This window comes from Electrophorus electricus, chromosome 5, assembly GCF_013358815.1.
Source record: "Electrophorus electricus isolate fEleEle1 chromosome 5, fEleEle1.pri, whole genome shotgun sequence".
Taxonomy (NCBI): Eukaryota; Metazoa; Chordata; class Actinopteri; order Gymnotiformes; family Gymnotidae; genus Electrophorus; species Electrophorus electricus.
Window position 1 is genome coordinate 937,501 of NC_049539.1, and position 20,000 is coordinate 957,500.

At 43.1% G+C, this 20,000-nt stretch overlaps 1 protein-coding gene across 1 annotated transcript in view; it reads left to right on the top strand.

The window, feature by feature from the left end:
• Positions 1 to 8,914: 8,914 nt before the first annotated feature.
• dok6 (docking protein 6) overlaps positions 8,915 to 20,000 on the top strand; it is a 54,683-nt gene continuing 43,597 nt past the window's right edge. The window contains exon 1 of the mRNA XM_027021402.2: positions 8,915 to 9,092. Within this exon, the coding sequence (XP_026877203.1) occupies positions 9,027 to 9,092 (66 nt within the window). The 5' untranslated portion in view covers positions 8,915 to 9,026. The remainder of the gene's footprint in view (positions 9,093 to 20,000) is intronic.

Genomic DNA, 20,000 nt, shown 5'->3' on the forward strand with positions numbered 1-20,000 from the left:
TTGAGTGAAATGATGCAATACAACATAAAGAGAACTGCGTCATTCGCTTTATAGCACAACATGCTGAAGCTTGAGCAGTGGAAGCCAAACAAAGACATTTATTCACTGGAGCTGCACTGAAACAAATGCAGCATTTTCAGACTGGACGTCAGTACAAGTTGTTGGGCTCAGGTGTGCACCATATGTACAAAGCTTCCTAAAACAAGCAACCTGCAATGCCAAAAGGGTCATACCTAGATGGGTTCAAGCCTTTGTGAAGACTGGTACACAGTAAGAAAAGTTCTGTGCCAGAAATCTGACTCTGTACAGGTCAGAAAAGTTCTCCAGCACTCCAGAATCTGTCGGAATCTATGTGAACACCAGTGAACTAGAGATGTGGATGAATGCAGTCTGTTGTAAAACATATCCCTTATCTCACAGGTCTCACATATGTAGTCTCATCAAACATTTGGCTTGCTTCAAATTAATACTGTTTGTCTTCACCAAGTCATGAAATGAAACTTCATGAAACTTCCACTGCACTTCTGCCAAAGGTGTCACGGTTCAGTGGTTACCATGCAGTCTTCAGGTCGGGGGGTTGTCTCACATTTCTCACATGGAAAGGTCTGGTGTTGTCTCGTGTATCTCACATGGAAAGAGCAGGTGATGTCTCACATTTCTCACATGGAAAGAGCAGGTGTTGTCTCACGTTTCTCACATGGAAAGAGCAGGTGATGTCTCACATTTCTCACATGGAAAGAGCAGGTGTTGTCTCACGTTTCTCACATGGAAAGAGCAGGTGATGTCTCACATTTCTCACATGGAAAGATCTGGTGTTGTCTCACGTTTCTCACATGGAAAGAGCAGGTGATGTCTCACATTTCTCACATGGAAAGAGCAGGTGTTGTCTCACGTTTCTCACATGGAAAGAGCAGGTGATGTCTCACATTTCTCACATGGAAAGAGCAGGTGTTGTCTCATGTTTCTCACATGGAAAGAGCAGGTGATGTCTCACATTTCTCACATGGAAAGAGCAGGTGTTGTCTCACGTTTCTCACATGGAAAGAGCAGGTGATGTCTCACATTTTTTACATGGAAAGAGCAGGTATTGTGTCTCATGTTTCTCACATAAAAAGATCAGGCGATGTCTCACATTTCTCGTACTTCTCCCAAAAGACAATAGTGTCTCTTTAGTGTTTCCTCATGCACTCCTGTACAAGAGGAAAACTCACTATGTCAGAAGGATTGTTTAATAATACCCCCCAAATATTCATCTTGTTATGAATACCGGAAGTATGAAGTGCTTCTTGTTATGAATACCGGAACTATACATGTTTTTATTTAAAATGCTTTTCCAGAGATATCACACTGGACGACTGTAATTGTATACCTCCTGGGTGACAATTTGCCACCATCTGACTCAAACTACTTAAAACAGTATTCAGTCCTCAACATCTGAACACAGTAGTCGTGTTTGTTTGTATAATGTCCATTTAACATGAACATGACTCTCCAGTATGTGGGATTTCATCAGTCACTTCAGATTCGAAGGCCAGAGTGACTAGACCCCCACACTCACACACGTTTTTACGTTCAAACCAAAATTAACTGGCATTGCTTTCAAACTGATGTTATACTGTTATAAATTTGTATAAAAGCAAAACATTTTAAGATACACATTATTCGGGTACATTATTCAACTAAAACAAATGTGTCACAAAGTGTACTAGTCAGATGCAGAATTCTGAACTCCTCAGACACAAACACCAAAGTCATCCTGGAACAGGAACCTCAGCACGTTCACTTCCTGTTAGGCCAGAAGAAGAGTAACACGAGGGAATAAGACTGCAAACAACCACTCAACCGGTACTGGCATAACCAACACTGCTGCTATAACTTTAACAAGGCTGAACTTTGAAGCCACAGAGAATGTGTGAATAATTACACAAGCGTTAATGTACTTTTACATTACAGTTACTGTACTGGTAATGTACTTTATCTTAGAGCTGTTCAGTCTGTGTTGGACTATAGATACCTTATTTTTATTTGTGCACAACAGTGAAGTATATAATGTGAATGTATGTAATGTGAAACTCATTCACTAAACCACAGGCCATTGCACTATTAGTCTGGACTATTATCACAGACTTAAACTCCTCGTTCACAGAACCCTCCGTGTGTTTTGAAGCCTTTTCCTCTTGCTAGGGTTTCATTCCTGTTTAGTGTGTCTTGGCCTGGATTGTTTTGGCTCTTGTCTTTTGTCTTTCTCTGTTGCTCTTTTTCACCCTGGTGGCTTTGGCACTGCGTTTTGCATTGCCCTGGTTCTTAGTATCTGCCCCTTTGACCTTGCTAGGCCTGGTCTAGATTTATTTATTCCAAACATAACATTAAGCCTTTCCATGACTGAATAATGGGATGTAAAGGGTCTGATCACAGATAACAGGTTTAACTGATCCATCCTGCTTTCACACTTGGCTGAAATAAATAGATGATAAGTAAATCTAGTAGAGCAAGTGGACCAAGATGTCAGGAACACCAAGGTTATGGGTTCAACTCCCAGTGAAACCACAGTGTTCCATACAGTGGCGTGAAAAAGTGTTTGCCCCCTTCCTGACATCTTTTTTTTTTTTGCATGTTTGTCACACTCAAATTTAAATATTAGGCAGAGATAACAAGTAAACACAAAATGCAGTTTTTAAATGAAGGTTTTTATTATTAAGGGAAAAAAAAAATCCAAACCTACATTGCCCCCCAAACCTAATAACTGGTTGGGCCTCCCTTAGCAGCAACAACTGCAATCAAGTGTTTGCGATAACTGGCAATGAGTCTTTTACAGCGCTGTGGAGGAAGTCTGGCCCACTCATCTTTGCAGAATTGTTGTAATTCAGCCACATTGGAGGGTTTTACAGCATGAACCACCTTTTTAAGGTCATGTCACAGCATCCCAATCGGATTCAGGTCAGGACTTTGACTAAGCCACTCCAAAGTCTTCATTTTGTTTTTCTTAAGCCATTCAGAGGTGGACTTGCTGGTGTGTTTTGGATCATCGTCCTGCTGCAGAACCCAACTGCGCTTCAGCTTGAGGTCACGAACCGATGGCTGGACATTCTCCTTCAGGATTTTTTGGAAGACAGCAGAATTCATGGTTTCATTTACCACAGCAAGTCTTCCAGGCCCTGAAGCAACAAAACAACCCCAGACCATCACTCTACCACCACCACATTTTACTGTTGGTATGATGTTCCTTTTCTGAAATGCTGTGTTACTTTTATGCCAGATGTAATGGGACATACACCTTCCAAAAAGTTCAACTTTTGTCTCGTCAGTCCACAGAGTATTTTCCCAAAAGTCTTGGGGACCATCAAGATGTTTTTTGGCAAAACTGAGATGAGCCTTTGTGTTCTTTTTGCTCAGCAGTGGTTTTTGTCTTGGAACTCTGCCATGCAGACCATTTTTGCCCGTCTCTTTCTTATGGTGGAGTCATGAACACTGACCTTAACTGAGACAAGTGAGGCCTGCAGTTCTTTGGATGTTGTTGTGGGGTCTTTTGTGAACTTTTGCATGAGGCGTCGCTGCGCTCTTGAGGTAATTTTGGTTGGCCAGCCCCTCCTGGGAAGGCTCAGTATTGTTCCATGTTTTCGCCATTTGAGGATAATGGCTTTCACTGTGGTTCGCTGGAGTCCCAAAGCTTTAGAAATGGCTTTATAACCCTCTCCAGACTGACAGATCTCAGTTACTTTGTATGTTCCTGAATTTCTTTGGATCGCAGCATGGTGTCTAATTTTTGAGGCTCTTTTGGTCTACTTCACTTTGTCAGTCAGGTCCTATTTAAGTGATTTCTTGATTGAGAACAGGTGTGGCAGTAATCAGGCCTGGGTGTGGTTAGAGAAATTGAACTCAGCTTTCCAAAGATGTTAATTTATGTTAATTTAAACCAGTTAATTTATGTTTTAATAGTGGGGGAGGGGTGGCAATCACTTTTTCACACAGGGCCATGTAGGTTTGGATTTTTTTCCCCTTAATAATGAAAACCTTCATTTAAAAACTGCATTTTTTGTTTACTTGTGTTATCTTTGTCTAATATTTAAATTTGTTTGATGATCTGAAACATTTAAGTGTGACAAACATGCAAAAAAATAAGATATCAGGAAGGGGGCAAACACTTTTTCACACCACTGTATATACAGATGTGCATGTAAGCTGCTATTGAGAAGAGCATCTGCCAAATTCAGAACATCTAAATAAAATCTCATATTGATTTCAAATAAACATAGAATAAGTAAACGTGAAGTTTATTTCTTCCTAGAAGAAGTAAAGACGATTAAAGAGTTATCTGGAGTATCTACCCCCTCTGTGGATTTTAGATTATGTGCCCTTAAGTGGTGGTGAATGAGTAGACAGAATATCCCCAAAACTGAACAAAACTTAGCCGTGCTTGTCTGTATTAGAGGAATCCACGAAACCTCTGAGTACAGGCCTCTATAAGTAAATATTTTGAACTCACCAAAGACCATCTAATAGTCTAAAGGCTTTTAAGTTGATTGAAGGGTAGGTTAGTATAAATCAGTAAGCTTAATTATAAGATGAATGTTTAAGATGCAACATGTTTGGCTGAAGTAAGTCACTGATGGCTGTGTTGCGTGTACAAGCATTCACCATCTAACGTGGTCTGCAAAGACGGGAGCAGCTGCATGTTCAAATGCAGGATTAAATGGTCCAAACATCAAGGAAAGTCTCTCCATGAAGTGCAAGGGAGACAACGCAGTGCACACACATATTCTATAAAATATTATGGATGTCCGTAATAAGGCCTGGACAGAGACCGTAGGATATAGAACACATGATGAAAAGAAGTGACTCGTCACAGGATTGCTGCTCTTTGAATAGGTCTTTTTTCCTTCATGTCACGCTGACAACACACACACACACACACACACACACACAGAGTTATGTCCACAGTAGCCTCGATATCCATATCGGGGTCAGGCCATCCTATCCTACATCTCATCCCACGTCTCATCTCATCTCATCCCACGTCTCGTCTCATCCCACGTCTTGTCTCGTCTCATCCCACATCATCCCTGACCTTTTTGGGTTTACAGACTGCCTTCATTTGGGCTCTTTTTCCATGTTTTTCCAAACATAAGCCTCAGCAAGCTCGAGGTAAAAGAGCAGCTTTGTGCTGCTTAGTTGGAAGAGCTGGCCGCACGTTCTTCAGCCAAAGCAGCTCATGGACACCGCGACTGAGTGTGCAGTCTTTACATTAAACCCATCAGATTACATGCATAAATAGATACCTCTGCGCTCACCTTGTAAAATTAAATCTTATACTAGTTACATTTATATTTCTAAACAGTTTAGACTTAGTAATGTCTGGAATTTCTGCCATCGAACCAAGATTTCCTCGGTGGAATAGTGAGGACATGTCGGTGGCTCCTAAACTTGCCCTAAAAATGACAAGTCAGTCCAACAGATGCTTTAACTATGGGAACTGCGTGTTTATGCCCATCAAAGCTGTTCTGGTGAAAACAGCACTAATAGACAGTAGCAACAATCCCCAGGCTGGAGACCAAAAGCGAAACGGCACCCTCTTTTGGACAAGTTTGGTCAAATTGGGACAACGCACTTGTTTGTCGGACTCCAAATGTCCAGGGTACTTTAAAACAATACAATCAGTTTTTAACATCTGAAAGCAATTTGTGAAAGTGTCTCCCAGTTTAGGCCAGTTGTGTTCCCAAGTGGTTCCCACGTGGATTACTCACACAGCACGTTTTGTCTAATTGAATAGTCGATATGTACTTTTATCGGTATCTACTCACCTACTCACGGGGCTTTCTTGTGGTCATTAATGATTTGAAAAGATCAATTCAGATCAGATCAGAATTTTATTTTGTTTTATGTATATTTTCTATTTTAACATTTCTTATATAGTCTGGTTCTTGTAAATCTTATCCCTTGCAAAAAAGTTACTTTATGGTTTTTTAACTTTATCATTATGTTTAATGGTTAATGTCATTTACCAGGGGAAAACCTGTATATGTGAAAGTCATCTGACTATGAAGTAATTCTGAATCACAGTACAACACAGTAAATCTTCTAATTGTTTAGAGTGTGGTCATATAAATCAGATGTTACTGAAGTCTTTAGATTTGTAATATTTTAAACATTAATATTTGAAGAGGGAGGACATTGCAAAGCATGTGCCAGTATATTTCATATTGTAAAGCAAATTCAATTAATTTCATTTTAGATCATTTCTATTCTAACTTCTTTCTATTCCAGATTCTTTATTGTTACCCCTTGTGTTTCTCTAACAAATATTTCCTTTTCTTTGAGAGGAGATATGCAAACTTTATTAAATGCAAAAAGAGGAAGACAGAGATTCTGTTCATCAGCTCACCCATTGGATTTGTTAGCAGTAAATAACAATTGCCAGACACAGTGCACCTGTAGAGGGTGTGACCCTTACTGCAAAAACAAGTAATATATGCAGGTTTATGCGCACACACACACACACACACACACACACACACACACACACACACTTTTCTATGTGTGTATATTGGTATAAGCACTGACATTTAATCTGAGTTGATTCTCACTGAAATTCATTTTGACGTTTATCTGATTGTTAATATCATAACACAGTAAGGCAGGGGAGTGCAGAGTCTGTGTGAGTGCAACACTAACAGCTCCTGAGGAAAACAACAAATTAATAAAAAAGGTCCCACTTTGAATGTATTAATGATTTGTCCATTTGAACAGCTGTAGGTCTGGGAAATAATATCAGTGTGGTACCTGTGATGTTGAAGTTTGTGGTTCATCCTCACTTGACTAACACCTGCAGCAATGTGTATGCCTACATGTGAAGATTCCTGAACAGTTAGTGTGGCAAATGTCAAACAGCCAAATTTATAACAGTTATGAACAGTTATGAAACTCCTCTGTGATAATTCAGTTACTGAGAGTAATCAGGTGAGTGTGCACTGAGTTGCATTCATTTATCAAACAGTGACATCCAGAGGGCCACAAAGGTGCTAATAACAGGAACTGGGGCTGAGGGAATGAACACCCCTACAAGCACAGAATCCACCACCTCCCTGCTGTTAGCAAGTGTATTTATAGCAGTAATATAGCTATAGCTATTTCAACCCCTGGCAGATACCTGGCAGGGATCCCTGCTCCTGCTTCTGGAACAGTGCCAGCTCAGGCTCTGCTCACCTGTGGTCCCAGGTGCATTAGCCTCCAGAGGGGACAGTTGCGTCTCTGAGTGTAGTTCTCCTGTGGCCAGCCCATGCTCACCTGGTCCCTGCCAGGGGAGAGTGCTGCTCCAGCCTCCAGAGGGGACAGTTGCGTCTCTGAGTGTAGTTCTCCTGTGGCCAGCCCATGCTCACCTGGTCCCTGCCAGGGGAGAGTGCTGCTCCAGCCTCCAGAGGGGACAGTTGCGTCTCTGAGTGTAGTTCTCCTGTGGCCAGCCCATGCTCACCTGGTCCCTGCCAGGGGAGAGTGCTGCTCCAGCCTCCACGAAGGTGCTGCTGTGACTTGCTGCCATCCGTGCTTGCATCCCTGCTCCAGTTCCTGTTCTTGTTCCCGTTCCTGTTCACGTTCCCGCTCCCATCTTGGCTCATGTATGTTGGACTTGTTCTCCATGTTTACATTTCGTTGTATTCCTCGTCTCCATGCTTGGTTCTGCTTTCTCTCGCTGCACACGTTAACGTGTTAATGATGACCCCATTTCCTGCGCTGAATTAAAGCAGTCAGCTACAACTTCAAAATGTAATGCATATCAATTTTTTGTTTTATTTTAATTTAATTTAATTTTGAACAAACCAAGCTGTCACAAGTAGTTTCCACTTGCCATATGCCCTCTCCCTAAATCAAGTCTTAAATAAACATGACTTCTTCAGAGAAAGAAACACACCCTTCCCTGGCTCTCTCATCCTGACAGTGATGGGATGAGCTTTACGAGCTCACCGGACGACGGGGATTACGGCGACAGCTTCATAACTTCAAGACCCCCCCCTTGGGGAGAGATGACACAACCCCAGTCTGGTTGTTATTTTGAGAAATCCTCCTGAGACCCAAGAAGCCATGGAGTAAGCACAGAGACACAGCAGTTACTGAGCTTCTGTCATCCTGTGATAGTTTTCAGATAAAAAGTTATGGTTCTGAATGCCAGTTGCCCGTGTTGGAATGAACAAACCACTAGTGTTATGTTGTCACTGTACAGAAAGATTTTTTGGAAGGAAAAGCCAAATGAGCAAATAGTTTAATTGATATAAAGTGAAACTGACATTACAGGGGATTAGGATGATAGTTATTGTCCAGTTATTGAACAGTATTGTCCACACAGTCCTCTCTCTCAAACATTGCTCAAGTACGGCACTGGCGTCACAACTGAAAACACATTAGAGCATTTGTAGAGTGGCTGTGAACTGAGAGGTCTTATGTGTGTTTCCCAGAACATGGATTACATCAATCAATCAATCAATCAATCAATCAATCTTATACAGCACTATTTTACAACCGATGTCACCACACAGCCTTACAAATCATATGACAGGCTGTCCAAAGCTGTCGAACTTATTTTACTGCTCCACATTCCCGAGGTGTTTGGACACAAGTATCTCCCAGGTACAGACATCTGCTGTGTCTGCTTATCCCACCGGCACCAGAGCCAGGGTCAGCTGCACTGGTATTTAGCGGAACTCACGCCTTGTTAACCAGCGGTGTGTGTTTGCTTCTAAACACGTTTTATTGATGCTCTTCTACAGATGAAGCAGATGAAATGGTAGCACGCCTTGGTGGCGCTGTACGGAGTCATACGGACTCTGCTGACTGCACATGCGCTATGAGCGATGGGCAGGCAGGCACGCGCACCCCTCTCGTGCAGCACGGATGGTGCGCTCCCGGAAATCAGCTGACCGGCGCGCGAGCTCCCCATCCAGGCGGAGCGAAGCGCTCGTGCCGGGCGCGCGAATGTGGCGCTGAGTTCCGAGGCGCCTGCAGCAGCAGACAGAGACGAGACGCGCGAGACCGCCGGCCCGATGGCGTCCGCCTTCAACGACATCGTGAAGCAGGGCTACGTGAGGACCCGCAGCCGGAAGCTGGGGGTGAGTGCCGGCGCTGTGCAGCGGGCTCGGGGCGTTTAGCAGCCCCAGCAGTACCCCAATAGCCCTGCACCCTACAGCTGCTCTAACCGGGGCTGTTAAAGGGGGCAGCAGCTGGGAACTCGTATGTGGCATGTCTGTGGGAGTTGGACACAACTGACAGATTTGGTTTCGGCAACCTACCTGCTAAACACAAGCACAGCAGCCTTTTTCCAAATTCTTTCTAATTATCATTATTCTTTTGTTGCTGTTCCACAAGAGTGTAAAGTGAACCGACACTAGCAGACCACAGGCAGTGTACGGCTCTGCGATGACAAACCTCCACCGCCGTAGTTTTCTTTGTACACTCGCGTCTGGTCCCTTGGCACCAGTGCCCGTCCGTGGTGATCTGGAGGCTATCAGGTGACCTGAGGTGACTGAACAGAACTGTCACTGCTGGCCGTTCGTGTCAATGAACTCCCCTGGCCACTACCGTCATGGTTTGTCTCATAATGCAGTGATACGTCGTTGCTACAGTGTTTGCGCCCACTACTAAGAGCAACTGCACAGCTTTCTGCGTTCAAAGCATGTAAACTGTATGCCGCCTGAGTTCTGACCTGTCAGTGGTGTGTTTACGAACTGCGAGGCTTTCAAATCGGCGACGGCAAAATGGCGTTTGTGGGACCTTGATATGCACAGGTGGTTTGTGTTCTAGGGTCATGATATAATTGTCATATCAGTTTGGCACAGGGCCGTGTTAAGGACTGTGTGATTGTACTAACTGGGCCAATGGAATATTATGTTGTTTACTGTCGGGACTGCAGGTGTAGGCTAATGAGACAATTTTCATCCTTTGTGAAAACAGATGGCCACTTTCTCAGCTATATATGCTGAACACGGATGTTTTACCCCTAAAAACAAACAAAAAAGGCAGATGTTTGGTGGAATAAAAGGTTTAAAAATTTTGCCACTGTATATCATATTGAATGCATCGTTTGTTAAGTGGTTCCGTGTAGGTAGGTGAAGCACATGGCTGATGCCAGCGACCCCTGTTTGAATATATTAGTGTGTGAATATTCTGTAAAGGTCAAAGCAGGCTGAGATGAGAGAGGAGAAAATGTGGACGTTTAACATATATTTACTAGATTTTGCTTCTATGAGATGTAATTAGGAGAAAAAGTACATTTCAGTATCTGTGCTACACCCGATTGGTCACTAAGCTATTTGCCCTTTATTGGACAATAAATGTTTCTTTTTATATTTTTTTAAAATTTACAAACTGTTATGGTGAGTTTCCATCTCAGCACTCATGACATTAACTGACCTTCTCATGCAGACATGCTGCCCTTTCAACCCACAGACTGTCCACCTCTGACATTTCCTTATTTCACTCACTTCTGTGTTTAAAATGTAATATAGTACAGTTTCGCATCACCGACACCCCTCATATATCAGGAACGTTGGTGCGATCTGAATAATTCATCCATCATCACTTTATCCTGTTATCATCGATGCCATTTGCAGCGCTGTAGCACTGCTGTGCTTTATTTGTTTTTCTTACTTAACGGAAGACTTCAAATTTCCAGAATATTCCACATATTTGTGATGAATAAGCGTTTGCTATTTCAAGCACAGGCGAAACGTGAGCTCTGGGACGTCAGGCCGCTGGAGCAGACCACATTGGCAGGGCTAGCTCACTCACTAGCATTCTTTTTTGTTGTTGTTGTCTTGGATTTACAGATCAATAATCAGCCAATGACTTCAGATGCAGGCTTAGCTTATGGCTTTCCTCTGAGCCCCTCCCATCTCTCTCCTTCTAACTCTGAATCTGTCTGGGTCTGACTCTCTGGGTACCTCCCTCCCCACCTCGCTCCTCCACTCACACACACACACACACACTCACTCACTCACACACTCTACACTCACACACTCTACACACACACACTCTACACTCACACACTCTACACACACACACACACACACACACACCCTCACTCACACACTCTACACACACTCACACACACACTCACACACACACACACTCACTCACTCACTCACACACACACACACACACACACACACACACACACTCTATACACACACCCACACACACACACACACACACACACACACACACACACTCACTCACACACTCTACACACACTCACACACACACACTCTACACACACTCACACACACACTCACACACACACTCACTCACTCACACACACACACACACACACACACACACACACACACACACACTCTATACACACACCCACACACACACACCCACACACACACACACACACCCTCACTCAGACACACACACACACACACATTATCCTCCCTTATATCTCAGCTATTGCTGCTAGTAACATTAACTCCTCTTATCCCACTACATTCAAGCAGATATTAATGCGTGAAATCTTCAGAGACTATATTCCACTCTCTCACAAGTAGATCAGTGAAGACGCGTCATTCTGATGAAAGCGTAACGGTATCGGTGCTGTTGACCCACATTCCATGTCTGTTTAATTACCCGCTCTTAAAGCATACATGGATTAACGTGCAGAAGAGATTTACATTTTCAACTGCAAAGAAAAGAAAAGGTGAGTGAGTGCTTGTGACCTGTGAAGTCCTGCTGTGTTACGCCAGCTCGCTCTGTGCCTGCCCTAAGATGGCGTGGAGCCGTTTAGTGCGCGTTGACTGACTACGCTGTCTTCTCTAATGGTACATTTATTACAGAAACTATTACTTTCACCACTGGATGCAGACAATTGGAGTATTGAGCACTGTTGATGCTCTCCTGGGCTTTGAGAGCCTTAATGATTATAGGAGCGATTGTTGAGGTGACGTCAGGAGCATGTGAATAATGCAGGAGCTTCTCAAGTTTAGAAGATGTGAAAGACAATGAGGTGTTTTAAAGAAGTGACAGAACACTGCATGTGGACATGCGTGCGGACGTGCATGCTTGGCCTTTGACCTTCCGGCAGCCACAATCCCATACGCGGCAGAAGAGTGGAAATATGTTGTTGTATGTTAGATTGTGAAACAAACCCTTTTCCTGCTTCATGAAAAGTATTTATTAAACAAACAGTTATAGGTATTAAACTGTAGAGTTAACACGAAACACATCATGAAAGTTCAAACACATCTTATGTACGTGATTACTAGTCATGCTTGATCTCACCTGAGTTCACCTGAACGTTGACGACGGTATTGAATGGGGAAACCTCCTCAACTTGCATCTGTTTGAAATGGTAAATCTGAACAGTATTTCTGGATCTCCTGATCATGTATAAAGTTGAGTGCGATATTTGTTCATTACAGGGATGAATGTTGCATGTCTCTTTTGTCCTGTTACAACTTTGGCAGATGCCTTTGTCCAGAATAACTTACAGAAGTGTTTTGTAGTCTCTGTCAAATACACAACTTCGTGTGAAAATAGAGAGGTCAGTGTTAAGAATACTATCAGGATAAGCCCTGGCTAGAATAGTAAAGGAAACAGGATTGGTTTTATTTATTCATATTCATTCATTTAAGTGCATTTTAAGTACTTAATGATACCATGAAGAGGTATCTTCATTTGAAGATAGCCAGTGACTCAGCTGTATGGACAGCCAGGGGAAGTTCATTCCAACACCTGGGTGCAGGACTCAGTCGTGATGTGTGTCTTCTCGTGTCTTCAGGGATGTTGGTGTTGGAGGCTCAAAGGCGGTGTGGAGCAGCCCGAGATTTGATTAGAGGTTTTAGGTACACGGGAGCTGGTCTAGTTGTGGCTTTGTAGTTAAGTGTCAGTCTTTTAAATTTAAGGTGAACTGGTGGAGGCAACTCAGCAGGTGGGTGACATTGAAGAACTACAGAAGGTTGAAAATACAGCCAAATTCTAGCTGAGTTGCACAGAGGGGAGCATCTGCCAGGATCATGTTTCAGAAGTCCAGTCTGGAGATTACAAGAGACTGAACGAGTACCTGGGTAGCGTCCATGGAGAGAAATGGAGAGATTTTCCTGATATTGTAGAAAGTGAAGGTAGCAATATCAGGTGAGAATGAAAGCCGGTGCCTTGTCAGCTGGAGTGATCCAAGAGTCATGACTTGGACAGACCTCTTTAGCTATAAACATCTACTCACTCAGGGGCCCAGTAATGGCAGCTGGGCAGCAGTGGGTACCCCTGAGATACCACTGCCCATCTTGCTGGGATTTGGCTTCAAATGAGTGTCCATTTGTCTGCTAGGCTTGCTGGGATACCAGCAGAAACTTGAGTGTTGGAAGTTGGAAAGGAGAAAATCTGTTGAGCATCATCAGTATTGCAGTGGTATGAGAAACTGTGCAAGGATAGAACCTCACTAAGAGAGCAGGTGTAGAAGGGGATAACAGGAGAGGACCGAGCACGGAACCTTGTAGGACACCAGTGGAGAGTCCGTATGGAGTAGATATGGAGCCCCGTAATATGAGCAGCCCTCAAGGTACCGTCACCAAACTCTGCCAAGGCTTTTGAGGACGTTTTTTTGGTTGACCATGTCAAAGGCTGCTAAGAGATCAAGAACAGGTGGAACCATCTAGCTGCATGTGTCATCTCAATAACATCTACAAGTTCAGTTTCTGTGAGGCGCGCCGCTTCCAACCCAGTCTGGTTAAGATCCCGTAGTTTGTTCTATGTAAGAAAGACAAGACAGCTAATTGAAAACAAAACATTGAATTTCAGGAAGAAAAGAAGAATTTCAGGAAGAAAAGACAGAGGTGATACCTGTCAGTTGTTGCAGATGGCTGAGGTGTCAAGTGCGGGTTTCTACAGGAAGTGTATGAATGACCTCTGTTGTTCTGAAGGCTCTCAGTACTTGACCAGATGACGGGGAATCATTCCTGATAGAAGTGATCAAGGGGAGGAATATCGATTGGATCAATGCGGAAGTGATGTGGTCCAAAGGGCAGGTGTTAGGATTGTTGAAGATAAACTGTGAGGTTTAGAATAAGCATATGAGGGGTATTATAGTTTAAAGAAGGCAGAAAACTCCACAGATCCATTACATTTAGAGTATTTAGCTGACACTTTTATCCAAAGTGACCTACAATTATCAGTGTAATTGAGGGTTAAGGGTTTTGCTCAGAGGACCAACAGTGGCAGTTAGGCAGTAGTGGGGCTTGAACTGCCAATTTTCTGATTACTAGTCAAGTATCTTAACCACTGAACTACCACTGCCCAGGGCAGAAGCTGAAGGCTTCTCCTTGTGTGAGTCAGGTTTTGGTGCTGATGCTTTCTGGTGTCCTGGCAGCAGTCACATTTTTATAAACAACGTTGGCATCACTTTTTTGCTAATATTTTGTAGTTTGCCATTGCAAACAAACCAATTTATGAGCCTTCTTACTTTAAATATTTCCCCAAATGTTCTATACCCAACATATGCAATTTAACCATCATCATTGTACATCATATCTATCATATATGCTATTGCTGTGTTTACAATGATGTTTATTTATTTTTTATTATTTATCCCTGCGCCCGTCACTTTACTAGTGTATTTACGCAGTCTAACTTTAGGGTTTAGGTTTAGGCCTTGTTCTGTGACAGGCACACTAGTCCCAGATGTCATGGGATTCAAAGGTCATGTGATTTAGAACCCATCACTGTGTTACTCGCCACATCACTCTGCAGATGGCAGGATACTCCATTGATAGGGGGCGCTGGTGAGCTTCTCTCCCAAACAACTGCAGGGTGACCTTGTTCCTCCGTCTAAATCCTAGTTTTTGGGCGCACTTTAGCTGTAACACAGGTAGGCCTTTTCCTCAGTATCAGACAGCTAATTTTTAAGCTATTTTTAAGCTATTTTTAATTGGTCAGAGAACCTATCACTCATGTTGGCTCCAGCGTTGAGGTTAGTAGCCTGAGAGGCTGAGTGGTTGTGTCTGTTGTTGTGATTGGCTTTGTTTAATCCCCTCTGGGAGATTTCTCCCAGTTAGGAGGTACTTGACTTGGAGTCAGATGGTTGCTGGTTCAAGCCCCATTGTTGCTACTGTTGGGCCCCTGAGCAAATCCCTTAACCCTCCATTACAAGAATTGTGTTCAGTTTCTTTGGATAAATGTAAATAAATCTCTGTTCAGTGTTTGTGTGTCATAGATCCAAGTTGTTCTTAAAGGAAGACTGCTTCAGGCTAAACAGTTCCCATGACCAAACTGCCTTCCCATGACCAAGGTGTTCATTTCATGGCTGAAAGTTTAGAAGCTGAAGTGTTTGTTTGTTTTTCCTTTCTGCAGGATTGATATTAACATATTGTGGCTTAAATGATTCAGTAATGTGCATGAGCAGAGAGGCAGGAGGACGCAGTGCCCGGTCATGCCAGTCCTTGTTTTCCTGGTTTCACTCTCATTCTCTGAATTTTTCACATGCTAACATATAAATACAGTTTAAATTAGGCAGCACTATGGACAGTAGCTCAATGTATAGCTTAATTGTATAGTGCATAAGAGAGAGAGGGGAAGTGTGTGTGTGTGTGTATGTGTGTGTGTGTGTGTGTGTGTGTGTGAGAGAGAGATCGCTCAGACCTTACTGTATTCTCCCTTGACAACAGTATAATTTCTCTAATGCCAGTCTGCCATAAAGCTTTAGTGATGCAGTGGATGGAAAACATACGCACCCCCCCGGCACACACACACACACACACACACACACACACACACACACACACACAATGAATGCCTCTGATGAAAGAGACAGTCAAACAGGTGAACAGGATAGACCCTAACAATCCCTCTACTTCCCCAGTCATGGAATTGCTCTTTACTGTTGACCTAAATATAGTTTTATAGTTTGACAGTGTCATCGTAAAGGTTAAGGAAAAGGCCATCACAAAACTGTCGCTTTTATTGTAGCTACAGATTAGTGCCTTGGTTTATGTGCAACACACGATGCCTAATCAGACTCGCATGGATAAATTCCAGAGCAGAATGCCCAGCTCTGCCTTCCACTAGGTAGATCATGTTGGATCATGTTGGACCACCACTTTAAAACAATTACATTCAAAAAACATTTATGAATCACTTTTATACACAAAATAGGTGAAAAGAATAAAAACTGCTAAAACAAATCCATTGAGTTTTAACGGTATTGTCAAACAAAATTAATCAAAAATGGATTAAGTGATGAGGCACGAAAGACGAAAGTAGCTAAAACAACTTTAGTCGAGTCTGAAACGACAGGAGCCAACAGCTTGTACTGTAACCTGCGCAGTTTCACCCAGATCACCTGAGTGAGAGTCTGCTGGGCCTGGTACTGCTTTGTCTTTGGACAAACCTAGAGCTGCGCTGTCTTTCCCGAGCTGTGCGCACTGGGCTTCCTCTGACCGCTGCGTAACGGGGAGGACGTTTGGGAAGGAGAAAAGCTGACACTGCCGTGATGCACAGCCCACGCTGTGATATAATACAGACACGCTGGAGATGGAGAGAATCCAACTCTAGATGAACCAATCATACGTACATTTACAGAGAGTCGTTAGCCAGACATCGTGAGACATTAATCATGAGTGGACCCCCCCACACAGACCACAGCTTCTGGAGCAAGGCTAGTACCTTCCTCAACCTGTCTTTCTCAGTTCAATTCTACATAGCTTTATTGGCATGTACAATCTACATAGCTATACCATGTACAATTTAAATGTGGTTTCTCTCTCTCTCTCTGCCTGTCTCTCTCTCTCTCTCTGCCTGTCTCTCTCTCTCTCTCTGCCTGTCTCTCTCTCTCTCTGCTTATCTCTCTCTTTCTCTCTCTCTCTGCCCGTCTCTCTCTCTCTCTGCCCGTCTCTCTCTCTCTCTCTCTCTCTCTCTCTCTCTCTCGCTCAGCTTCTTTCCCTCTACTCTATTAGACGAGTCACCTAATTTGTCCATCAGGCTAAAGGGAGTGTCGACATTGCGCCCACTTTCCTCGTGACCGGTGCTCCAGGGGTCTTTGTCTCTAAACAGGATGCTGTACGTAGGTTGTGTGTTGTCTCCCGGTGTAATGTCATAGTAAATGTAGTGAAGGTTAGTGTTGGGGCTTGTGTGGGAGTTCAGTAGCGTGTAATCTCAGAACTGGCCAAGTATCTGATCCTCTCCGTTAGTTACGCACGTGGTCTTTCTACAAATAATGCTGTCAGTAAGACTTGGATTTGAAACATTCTGCCAGGTGCAAATTGGCATCCAGCCATTTAAAACAAGGTGTTTGCAGGCAACAAAGGATTTTGTGTCTCTGCAGCAAGTTTAGATGCATTAGTTTTGAGAGATTCAACACACTCAGTAACACTTCCCTGTTAAACAACCAAACCATATGAACAAAACACTTTCATGGCATTTATATTTCCATATATTGATACTGCATTATGTTTTGTAATGTGGTTTAATATATGTGTTTTAAAGATCAGCTTTCATTATTTTTACTAAATTTATTTATGTGTATTGGGTCATGTTACTGAATCACATGGTAAGACCCTCATTTGGAACATCTGAGAATGGTCAGGACACAATAAAACAGATTAATTACAGGGATTATTATTACCTATTGCAGCTTTCTGTGATATCACTATTTGAAAATTATTATTGTTTTATCTATAAAGTCAAAGAGAAGATGTTTTCCCTGTGTTGTAAAACATGTAAGCTTTGTTTTTGGAGAAGGAACCGTGAGTGTAGTATTAGTCATGGTAGAGGATGGAGCCTCATTTGAAAGTCTGTTATTGGTTAAATTAGTAGAGTGAAAATGAGCTGCCATGATACTAACAGCATGCAGTTCATGGGTACCTTCATGAGACTGGAACTGTGTGTGTGTGTATGTGTGTGTATGTGTGTGTGTGTGTGTGTGTGTGTGTGTGTGTGTGTGTGTGTGTGTGTGTGTGTGTGTGTGTGTGTGTGTGTGTGTGTGTGTGTGGTGTGTGGTGTGTGTGGTGTATGTGTGTGTGGTGTGTGTGTGTATATGTGTGTGTGTGTGTGTGTGTGGTGTGTGTGTGAAGAGCCAACTTTTATATCTGCCTCATGTTCCATCTCCACGGTTGCCTTGTTCTCTGTCTGTGTTTGTCTTCCCATAGTTCTTGATTTTTGACAAATGGATGGTTGATTCAGATCCATCCAGTCGTGTTTGCTTTTACGGGCTTTGTAACATCTCAGCAGTGCTGATACTCCTGTTCTGTAACACTGGTATGGCAGAATTGTCATTTTAGTTCCTTTCATTTGACTGCTTTCTGAGTCTGTAGTCAGACAATGACACCAGGTTGAAACATGTCTGAGTCTGTAGTCAGACAATGACACCAGGTTGAAACATGTCTGAGTCTGTAGTCAGACAATGACACCAGGTTGGAACATGTCTGAGTCTGTAGTCAGACAATGACACCAGGTTGGAACATGTCTGAGTCTGTAGTCAGACAATGACACCAGGTTGGAACATGTCTGAGTCTGTAGTCAGACAATGACACCAGGTTGAAACATGTCTGAGTCTGTAGTCAGACAATGACACCAGGTTGAAACATGTCTGAGTCTGTAGTCAGACAATGACACCAGGTTGAAACATGTCTGAGTCTGTAGTCAGACAATGACACCAGGTTGAAACATGTCTGAGTCTGTAGTCAGACAATGACACCAGGTTGGAACATGTCTGAGTCTGTAGTCAGACAATGACACCAGGTTGGAACATGTCTGAGTCTGTAGTCAGACAATGACACCAGGTTGGAACATGTCTGAGTCTGTAGTCAGACAATGACACCAGGTTGGAACATGTCTGAGTCTGTAGTCAGACAATGACACCAGGTTGGAACATGTCTGAGTCTGTAGTCAGACAATGACACCAGGTTGGAACATGTCTGAGTCTGTAGTCAGACAATGACACCAGGTTGGAACATGTCTGAGTCTGTAGTCAGACAATGACACCAGGTTGGAACATGTCTGAGTCTGTGGTCAGACAATGACACCAGGTTGAAACCTGTCTGAGTCTGTGGTCAGACAATGACACCAGGTTGAAACATGTCTGAGTCTGTAGTCAGACAATGACACCAGGTTGAAACATGTCTGAGTCTGTAGTCAGACAATGACACCAGGTTGAAACATGTCTGAGTCTGTAGTCAGACAATGACACCAGGTTGAAACATGTCTGAGTCTGTAGTCAGACAATGACACCAGGTTGGAACATGTCTGAGTCTGTAGTCAGACAATGACACCAGGTTGGAACATGTCTGAGTCTGTAGTCAGACAATGACACCAGGTTGGAACCTGTCTGAGTCTGTGGTCAGACAATGACACCAGGTTGAAACCTGTCTGAGTCTGTGGTCAGACAATGACACCAGGTTGAAACATGTCTGAGTCTGTAGTCAGACAATGACACCAGGTTGAAACATGTCTGAGTCTGTAGTCAGACAATGACACCAGGTTGAAACATGTGTGCTGCTCTAGACATGTAGTAGAGCAGTGAGTGTGGCTCAGGTGTGCTAGCTGAGAGGTCAGGGAGGGTCAGGTATGGTAGTAGAGTGGTGGGGGCCGGTTGGGAATTACCCACAATCCACTATTACACATTCTGTCGTTAGTTCACTGATTCTAGTTCTTAATAATGAAACCAGAGGCTGAAAATGTGCAGCTCACAGTCTGGAAGTCCCCATGACAAGTTTTAAAATGGTCTATGAACATTGCGATTGTTTGTGTACATGGCACCTTATCAGTGTAGGATCTGGTGTAAACGCGTAGTGGTCAAGCTCAGGTGGAGGACTACGACCGCTCGTGTGTCCATGTGAAAGAGAAAACACTTTAGTCATTCGTGTGATGCTAAAACTCCTCCATGTCTGCAACAGCGTCCTTTGTTATATTATTAATGTGACTGGCGTGGTGGTGTATTTTTTTCCCATTATTTATTTATTTGTTTGTTTGTTTTTCGTGGTAATTTCATTTTTGACTTGTTTTTATACGATTTGATGTTTGCAGGAAGAATA